Source organism: Adiantum capillus-veneris, chromosome 7, assembly GCF_014529385.1.
Source record: "Adiantum capillus-veneris isolate H3 chromosome 7, ASM1452938v2, whole genome shotgun sequence".
Lineage (NCBI taxonomy): Eukaryota > Viridiplantae > Streptophyta > Polypodiopsida > Polypodiales > Pteridaceae > Adiantum > Adiantum capillus-veneris.
This window is the reverse complement of record NC_140937.1, coordinates 73,844,569-73,854,025: the sequence shown is the minus strand read 5'-3', so window position 1 is coordinate 73,854,025 and position 9,457 is coordinate 73,844,569. Positions and strand designations below refer to the sequence as shown.

The 9,457-nt window shown below is 39.4% G+C and overlaps 1 protein-coding gene across 1 annotated transcript; it reads left to right on the top strand.

Annotated features, from left to right (window-relative positions):
- Positions 1-892: 892 nt before the first annotated feature.
- Positions 893-1,785, top strand: LOC147454056 (uncharacterized). The gene is made up of 2 exons (XM_086517006.1): positions 893-1,036; positions 1,114-1,785. Exons 1-2 carry the CDS (start codon positions 893-895, stop codon positions 1,753-1,755), a joined length of 786 nt encoding a protein of 261 aa, XP_086373132.1. The 3' UTR covers positions 1,756-1,785.
- Positions 1,786-9,457: the final 7,672 nt, after the last annotated feature.

The following is a 9,457-nucleotide window of genomic DNA, read 5'->3' as shown; positions in this document are numbered from 1 at the left end:
AGAAGATGTCAAAGTCTCCAATGCAGGTACACAAGGCAAGTGTCGATCTAGCAAGTGAGAAGCGGTGGGACTTGTGGAAAGATTTATGTTCATGCATGACGGACAAAGATCCCAATGTGGAGGTTTCTAACCAACGCAAGCTAGTATGGTCATCCTTTCAAAAGGTTGTGCAATTGATGAATCTTTCAAGCACCACGGTTGAGCAGCGAGAGGAGTTCAAGAAGGTGCTTTATGAGTTCACAAAGGCCACTAAGGACGGATGGTCTGAAAGCAGGATTACACACTACATGGTTAGTTTTAACGGACTTAATAGATATGCAATGTTTGAAAATGCAACTTTTCTATTTGCTTATCTCCTTTTTTGTTGTTTTAGCACATTCCCTATGCGCATGGTGCATACTACATGGACCGCAATGGTTCGCTTGATATATGGAGTACACAAGGCATGGAGAAGTCCCACTATCGAGTAAAAGGAGTCTACTTCAAGAATACTCGGCATGGTGGTGGTGGTTCACACTCTAACTACCTCCAAGAGATGTTTAACTGGTTTTTTAGGCACACCTTTGGGAGTGACTCACACTATTGAGAAGGCAAGAGAATCGATGTTAGCAAAGAAGTTACGCAAGGCCTCCCGTACTGCAGCATCCAAGAAGTGGAAACACTCGCGAGCGGCCCTGGGCCATGAGGCTTGGCGTGCAACTAAGGATCGAAATGGCAACATTTGGGTGTCGTGTCAGTCGTCCGCATGATCCAGGTTTACTTGTTAAATTCAATTGGTTTATTTGAGTTTTTCACTTAATTGGCCGCATAGTGTGAAAGGGCCCAAATCCCAAAAACCCGTATTTAAAGGTTGAAAGTGCTCATTTTGTCATTTTCCATACTAGGTGCTACCATGGCAAGAACAAAACAAACGGCAAGGATTGAATATCCAGAGGGCCCGGATGGCCAACGAATCCCAGCTACAGAAAAAGAAGCTGGAACTTCACAAGTTCAAGGTAGCTCCACACAGAAGAAGCTGGAGCTTCAAATCAACATGGTCAGTCCTCGACAACAGGAAAAGAGAGAAGGAAGCATCGCCTTGTTGTCTATTCATCGGACTCCAACGATTCTAAGGGCAATACGACGGATGAGAGCGACCAAGGCAAAGAAAGAAATAACCACAAACAACGGTCAGAAGGCTCCGAAGAGATGCAAACGGATGATGATCCCCCATGGGTTGGCATCAAAATACAAACTTATGCCGCTCACATGTCTATTGGGGGTAAGACACTCCCCAAAGGGAGTGGACCCACACCATCACATCCGCACAATAGTGAAGAGCACGAATCAGATGAAGAGTGGGTGGACTCGGGATATGAGGTGCTGGAGGTGCCTGTGCGGCCGAAAAAGAGAAAGAGCATTGTCTACAAGAAGAGGAAGCAAGATGCCCCAACTCATGCAACAAATGCACCTCCCCGTCGACCTCAGAAGGTGCAAAAGCGCAGCCATGCATTTGCGGAGATTTGCCACTATCAGAAGAGCACCGAGCTCTTGATTCGGAGGGCCCCTTTTACAAGGCTTTGCAGGGAGGTTTTGCAAATGTACAACATTGAGTTTTGGATGGGCGCGGCGGCCATAGAGGCAGTCCAAGAGGTAGTAGAGCAATATCTAACTAGCATATTCGAGGATGCGAACCTGTGTGCCATCCATGGAAAGCGTGTAACGATTATGCCCAAGGATATGCAGCTTGCTCGCCGTTTGCGCCATGAGCATTAGCTTGTAATTAGTCATCAAACCATTTTTGTATTTACGGAACTTCCAAGATTGGGAAGAATTTGAATATAAGCGTCTTTTGATTGTATACTCCACTCTTTGTGCATTGTATTGCTTTAATTGTGTACCATGCGATGTAGCACTGGTCCATGTTTTGTCTACCTTCTTTTGTATGTACAGCTTAAAGCTTGGAATTGGGAAAACTTGCCTACGTTAAGCACCTTGGCTAAGTCAAGCATGCAGTTCCTGATACATCCAAGCTATGTGAAGTAGTGATGCAACCCAAATATCTTGAATGCATGGTAAAAGTTTTTGGAAAGCCTTGGAAAGGGCTTGGAATGCCCCCAAAATGGCTGCCACAAGGGGTGCATTTGGTGCTTCCACAGGCCGATGAAGGGACCAAATGCACGCCCTTGTGGCAGCCATTCTTAGGGCCTGCCAAGGTCTTTCCAAAGCTTTCCAGGATGTTTTTCCTTGCATTCAGGATATTTCCCTTGCTTCAATGCTTCAAATAGCCTGGATGCATCAAGAAGTTCATGCCCCACTAAGTCAATGTAGCATAGGTTTTTTGAAGCATACATGTAATTAGTTTTGGTTTTGCAAGTGAAATTTATATGGGCTTGTACAGCAGTTGGTTATGAAAGGATCTATGGTTGGAGTGAATGCTGGTTAGCCATTTTGTCTTAATTCATGTGGAAAGGTATTGATAAGACTTTTAAAGGGCTTGAGATGCTCCAAAATGGGCTACCACGTACAAGGGCGCATATTTGCCCCTTCCATATGCTTATGGAAGACCCAGATGTGCGCCCTTGTGGCAGCCCATTTTGGGGCCTCCCAAGCCCTTCTGTAGGCTATCAATAACTTTCCCCATGATTTAATGCAAGTTGGTTGGCCAACATGCTTTCCAACCCAGCATGCATCAAAAACTGCATGATTCACTAAGCACGGGTGCTTCTCATAAACACATTGGAAGCCAAACATAACAAATTCAAAAGCTTGCAAGCAAGAGAGAGTCATAGACACCAAAAAGTAGATTTCTTCATCCTTGGCTCGTTGTAGGGCCCTATGACCTGTTGTCATGATCTATCTATCATATTTTTCTTGAGCCAGGGCTTCTTTCAAATATTTAATCTCTTGATTTGAGGAGGCAGATCTTGCCGTCGTCGTTGAGGAGGAGGGGGTCTCTTGTATTGCAAGGAGCTGAGTGAGAGATCTGCTAACCACAACCAGGGATTTCATTAACGTAATCACGATTGGGTGATTACGTCAATAAATTTAGTATTTACACAAAAAAATCACGTGATCACGTTAATTGTTAACATGACTTTGATTATGACCTGCAAAAACCTATAGAGCCGGTTAGACCTTCGGGTTTTTTATTTTTCCCTGCAGGGCCCGCTGGACTCTTCCATTTTGCCGGCGGGCCCGTCGGGTATTTGTAATAGCCCGACGGGAATAATTATATATAGTAAACAGTGTGCTAACCGCGGTCTTTTAGCTAGGAAAATCCTTGGGGAGTGTATCTGAGTGCTGGGTATAGTCATCTCCTTGTGAATTGACCTAAGGTTATAGAGTCACGGGTCGTTTTTTTGGGCTGAACGTGATTCTTAATTCGGTAAACACTTCTAAATTGTTTTAATTCATTTACCGACATAAAGGTACAAAACGAAAACAATTGAAAACTTGGAGAGTCATGCTCATTGCGAAGAAGCCATTGGTCCAAATGAGGGGTGTAATTGGTTTTAGAACATGAGCATATGTAAATGACGAGTTGATAGTCAAGGGTCGGATGCCCTATACTAGTGTACCGGGCATATAAAGATCCTTGAAGTCTTGCATTTGATTTGATTTACACTTGTCACTCCACAATATAAGAGTTATAATCCATAATTGGGTTAAAATAGCTTTTATATATTGAATTGGTTTCATGGGTGGGCTACAATCCTTCATTGGGCACAAGTACTCCTTAATTGAGTGATTATATTGAAGATTTATTTGTGTTAGTTCATGCATTGGTTTATACAAAGAGTGCATTATGTATTACGATAGATTATTAGTGCATGAAATGACCAATCATATATTTTATTGCTTTTGTTTGTTTTTTTGTAGCAATTGAAATTAGATGTGTCTTATTGTTTGCAAATCAAAGTGGAGAGAGATTCATAGCATTGTTATAGTTATTATGCCATGCATAGACTACATTGCAATGTGTATGGCTATTCACAATATAGGTGATCGATATGTGGATTGACTAGCGTATATTGAAAATATCATATTGTGTATCATGGTTACTTTCATATTGAATGGTTTTTAAATTTTAATATATAATGAAAATAAGAAAAATGTTTCAAAAATTGAAACATCTGGTTCTTTTGTCTTCAATTTTAATTTAAAAGCAATGGAGCAAAATGTGGGCACAAGTGGTACGAAGAAGCCAAAAAATAAAAAAGCTCCTGGCAAAGAGTGGGATTATGCTCACAACATATGCGGACGATATATGGAGTGGCAATGTAAATTTTGTCACACAACAAAATCAGGCGGCGCACCACGTATTAGGGATCATTTTTTGGGTAGCGCTAAAAAGAGTTGTAAGAAATGTGAACATCCTCAAGCACCTGCAGTTGCCAAGAGTTTGAGAGAAGAGCTCGCCAAAAAGGGTGGCAAGAGACAACAGATATATAGCTCTGTGGCTGCGAGTCAAGAGTTCCCAGAGTCTTGTAGTGACGCCAACTAACCTTGGAGAACAACCTGTGCAAGGAGAGGAAATTCCAAACAGTGTTCCTTTTAAATGTCACAATGAAGGTGGACTTAGTCAAATGCATCAAAAATCATTACATCAAAGATTTTGAGTGCAGTCTCTAGAAGAAGCACAAACTGCACTCGCCAAAGTAATATTCTTTACTGGAACTGCTTTGGTCATGGTAGATAGCAATCATTGGAAGGCTGCTTGGAAGAAAATCGGTGAGTTTGGTTCAGGATTTTTAGCTCCTTCTTATCACACGATAAGAAATGTTTTCTTGAACAAATATTACATCGAAGTCAAAGAGCATGTTGGCAAAATAATACTTGGAAATATAGCGCTTTCAGGATGTACAATTGTGAGTGATGGCTGGTCAAATATTTAGAGAATACCGCTGATCAATGTAATGCTGGTTTGTCCAAGGGGAGAAACATTTATAAAGGCGATTGATAGTTCTGGTGCAATTAAAAGTGGCAAATACATTTTTGAGGTCTTGATTAATGTAATTAAAGGAATTGGTGTTGAACATGTCGTTGAAGTAGTCATGGACAATGCAAAGAAGTGTAACAACGCGAGTAAATTAATAAAGAAGTGCTTTCCACACCTTTTTGCCAATGGTCGTAATACGTACAACTTAAACTTGGTGCTGAAACATTGGTACACTAGCGAAGAAACCACATGGTTCGTCAAAATAATTGATACAACACGTCAGATTGTGAAATTTATCTTGAAACGATAAAGAGTGCTCGATTTTTATAGGATGCGCATGTTAGTGATGTTGAAACTTCTTGCTGAAACTCGGTTCTGCACAAACTTTTATACCTTGGAGTCAGTTCTCCATAATAAGCGCGTTGCGATTGACACATTCAATTGCGCGGCCTTTGATGAATGGCATCTTGAGCAGAAAGAAAAAGTGAAAGATAAAATTACATGTCTACGTGGCAATGTAAACAAGGCTGCTTGCTGGAGGAGTGTAGTGGATGCATACCATATAATGATGCCCGTTATGTTCGCGATCTGCAATCTTGATCAAAGGGCACCAAACTTGGGCAAAGTGTGGATGACATGGTGGTTAGTCCAACAGAGTCTTGAAATTCTCGAAGAGCTGAAAGAGTCTGTAATAGACAAGGAGATGCGATTATCATTCTCTGGCAAACAACAAAAAATTTTGGCTAAGTATTTTCATGTAAGGTGGAAGAGCGCTCATAGTCCCCTCCATAGTGTTGCTTACATGCTCGATCCAGAGTATTGGAATTTAGATCTGATGTCCAATACAGAGGTGGTAAGCGATTTCTATCACGTGGTCAACACATTCTACTCCAATATTTAGGATCGAATTGATTGCAATCCTCATACCTTCTACCAAGGCTTCGTGAGGGATGCCGACAAGATGAGTGCACTTTGCATTCAAAACCGTGCGCATGATTGTGCCGGTGCCGCTGGCATCAAATTGACCTCCCAAAGCTGTTTGCGCATCTTGGGCCATCTTCAATCTCTTGGGTAAGGCTGCTTGGTCCTGCGCTTTCACACGCTTCATCTTTACCTTCTGTTCTTCCCACAATTTATCCCAGAGCTCTAATTTTGACATGTCGCAGGCAGGTGGGATATCTTCCTCTAAGTCTCTGCAACATACTTTCATATTGCCCAACATTGTCCTAACCTTGTAGTGGGGGTCAAATTCTCAAATCCTTGCTGGAATCAACAACTCATATTGGCCTTCAAGTCGCAACATGCACTCTGTGTTCTCCCATATACCGCTAGTGAGGTCTTTGATGTAGACATTACTTTCATTAATCTGTTGTATGGGATCATCTACACACGATGAGATTGTCAAAATACATTCTTTAGGAATGACACTCATAATACTTTTCTTTTGATCTGGCATCATATTTGCACTGGACAATAGAAAACAGCATATCAAATACAAATTCATGGCGAATGACACTAACACTCTTACACTATTTCAAGCAAACCCTTAACCACCACTTGAAGACTTTAAGAAATGTGCAAGGAAATATTGACAGAAATTGAAAACAATCTTTACTTAAAATTGCAATCTGTTACATGTGTAAAATGCAGATCAAACAAGTGGTTTATAAAAACTTAATTCAGATCAAACAAACCCTTAACCACTATTTCAAGCAAACCCTTAACCACCACTTGAAGACTTTAAGAAATGTGCAAGGAAATATTGACAGAAATTGAAAACAATTTTTACTTAAAATTGCAATTTATTACATGTGTAAAATGCAGATCAAATAAGTGGTTTATAAAAACTTAATTCAGATCAAACAATACATGTTAACAGTTTGGCACATTTCAACATATATTGAAATTTTAACTTATATTTTTCTCCGTGTCGCACATACTAATTCAAACAAAGCACACACCGACTTAAAAAGTTCAAAAACATTTAAAACATTGGAAGTATACAAATTGGGACTAGCAAATTGTGTTCACACACTTTTTTACATAGAATTTATGTAAATGTAGCAATAAAAAAAGCGATGATAATTGATGCTCTTTAAAAAGATACAAAAGAATATTTAACATGCAAATTGTATGCATTTAGATTTTTTTACAGAGAATTTTCTTTTTCAATTTAAATTTCATATTGCTCACATTGCTAACAAGCACAACAATCAAGTGGTCGATGCACTTTCACAAACGACCAAGGGTAAATGTGGTGTCTATAGCAACTCACAATGATCTATCTTTTATGAGTATGCTACTGACCAAGACTTTAAGTACGTAATTATAGCCTTTGCAATAGGGTAGAAAAAAGAACCATTCATCTTGAAGGATGGTTATCTTTCAAATGGCAATAGGCTATGTGCTAATCACCCAAACAATACGAGAGTCATGTATGAATCCCATACTTCTCCTTATGGGGGGCAAAGAGGGATTCCATAGTCTACTCTTCGAGGAGTAGAAATGTATTTATGTTGGTCTACCATGAAAAGTAAACATACAAGAGTATGCTTCAAAATGCGTGGTATATCAAAAGTTGAACTTTGATCGAGGGAAGCAATTTGGTTGTTTCAGTCGACAAGCTTAACAAAAAAAGACACTCTATGCCTGTCAAAAAGACTACATTAGGTGAAATTTGGACTCACAAAGGGGTCCTTTAAGGAGTTTGACTTTACCTCTCTCTACCAAAACGGGCGCATCGATAAATTTTTGAAACAAACTCCAAAGTTGGCAGAGGTTTGACATTTAGAATGTCCTCTTCAAGCTCTATCTATTGATATATAGCACGCCATGAGATTCCTCATATTTTAGAAGATTCTTTTTTTTATTCACCTAACAACTCTGTCGGAATCTAAGTGAATAAAAAAAAGAATCTTCTAAATATAAGGAATCTCATATTTAAAATATTCTAAATATGAGGAATCAAAAAAAGAATCTTCTAAATATGAGGAATCTTCTAAATATGAGGAATCTCATTGCATGCTATATATCAGTAGATACAGCTTGAAGAGGACATTCTAACTGTCAAATCCCCACCAACTTTGGAGTTTGTTTGGAAAAATTTATCCATATGCCCGTTCTGGTAGAGAGAGGTAAAGTCAAACTGCTTAAAGGGCCCCTTTGTGAGTCCAAATTTCCCATAATGTTAAGGCACATCAAATGGCAACCCTCTTCACATCTCAAATTTTCAAGCATCATGGCTTTCCAGCATTCATAGTGTCGGACAAAGATCCTAGAATGACCATAGTAATTTCTGGAAGGGTCTCTTTTGGAATCTAAGAAATAGATTAAATTTCTCTTTCGGCCTATCACCCACAAACGGATGACCAAAGTGAAATACCTAATGTAATGATTCTTGAATCTACTAAAAGTGTATGTCATGGAAGTAGATCAACGTTCTAAATGATAGAAGTACCTACCTCTTATAGAGTAAGCATACAATGACAATGTACATACTTCTATGGGGAAAGCACCTTTCAAGGTTAAAGAGGGAAGACCCAAAAGTCCCTTACTACTTAAAGTACATGGGAAGATCTTCCCCTGCTGATGAATATAGCGGAAACTCACAAGAATCTTTTTCAAAGATTAAAGAGGTTATATCCATCTCAAAGCAAAGGCAAAAAGGGCTACTACTAATAAGCACAGAAGAGCCTTAGCCTTTAATTCAAATGATTGGGTCTTGCTTAAATTTCTCAAGGCTCATCTAAGGCATACTATGGGCAAGAATCCTTCGGGCCACCAAGAGTATTATGCTAAACTAGCAAAAAGATACTATGGTTCTTTTTAAACTCTTAAGCCAATTAATGAGATGACTTATCAATTAAAGTTGCCCAACCATTGGCTCATGCTGCACAATGTTTTCCATGAGAGCCTACGTAAGCCTTACAAAGGAGCACCACCAAAAGAAGGAATAGTTGCAAACCCTCCAAAAATCGAAGATCAAGAAGAAGTACTTCAACCTGAGTCCATCCTATGACATGAAGACAATGTCTTAAGAAACGGTAAGATTATCTGACGATATCTAATTAAGTTTAAGAATTATTCTTTTGAAGATGCTAGATGGATGCAAAGAACCTAGCTTAAGGATAATATGAACCTTGTCAATGCTTACAATGCTGCACTAGAGTAGGCATATAAATATGGATTTTAAATGAACAATGTTTTTGTCTTATAAGACTAGTTCTCTTTTTATTGTCCACAAATTTAAGAAGTATGCATGCTTAGAATCATGTTTGTGGTGACGAAGTCTCCCAAACACCAAGTAGAGCTTGTCACTCTACTTTGGAAGTATGATATGGACTAAAGAGCAGACATGCTTGCGGCAGCTATGTCTTCCAAGCACCAAATGGATTAGTCATCCATCTTGGAACGAGGACAACTATGATTTCAAGAGAGAGGTAATGTCATAAAATATAATATCTAAGTATACCTAATGATTTTCTCATATTAAACTGATCATTTAATGTGGGAGAATAAACGGGAACGAGAGTTATA

What these genes read in the sequence shown, in the direction of transcription:
- LOC147454056 (XM_086517006.1), top strand. Translation starts at nt 893, where the DNA reads ATGGCAAGAACAAAACAAACGGCAAGGATTGAATATCCAGAGGGCCCG. An exon ending in TGGAGCTTCAAATCAACATG is followed by an intron (nt 1,037 to 1,113) that starts GTCAGTCCTCGA and finishes AACGATTCTAAG; the next exon opens with GGCAATACGACGGATGAGAG.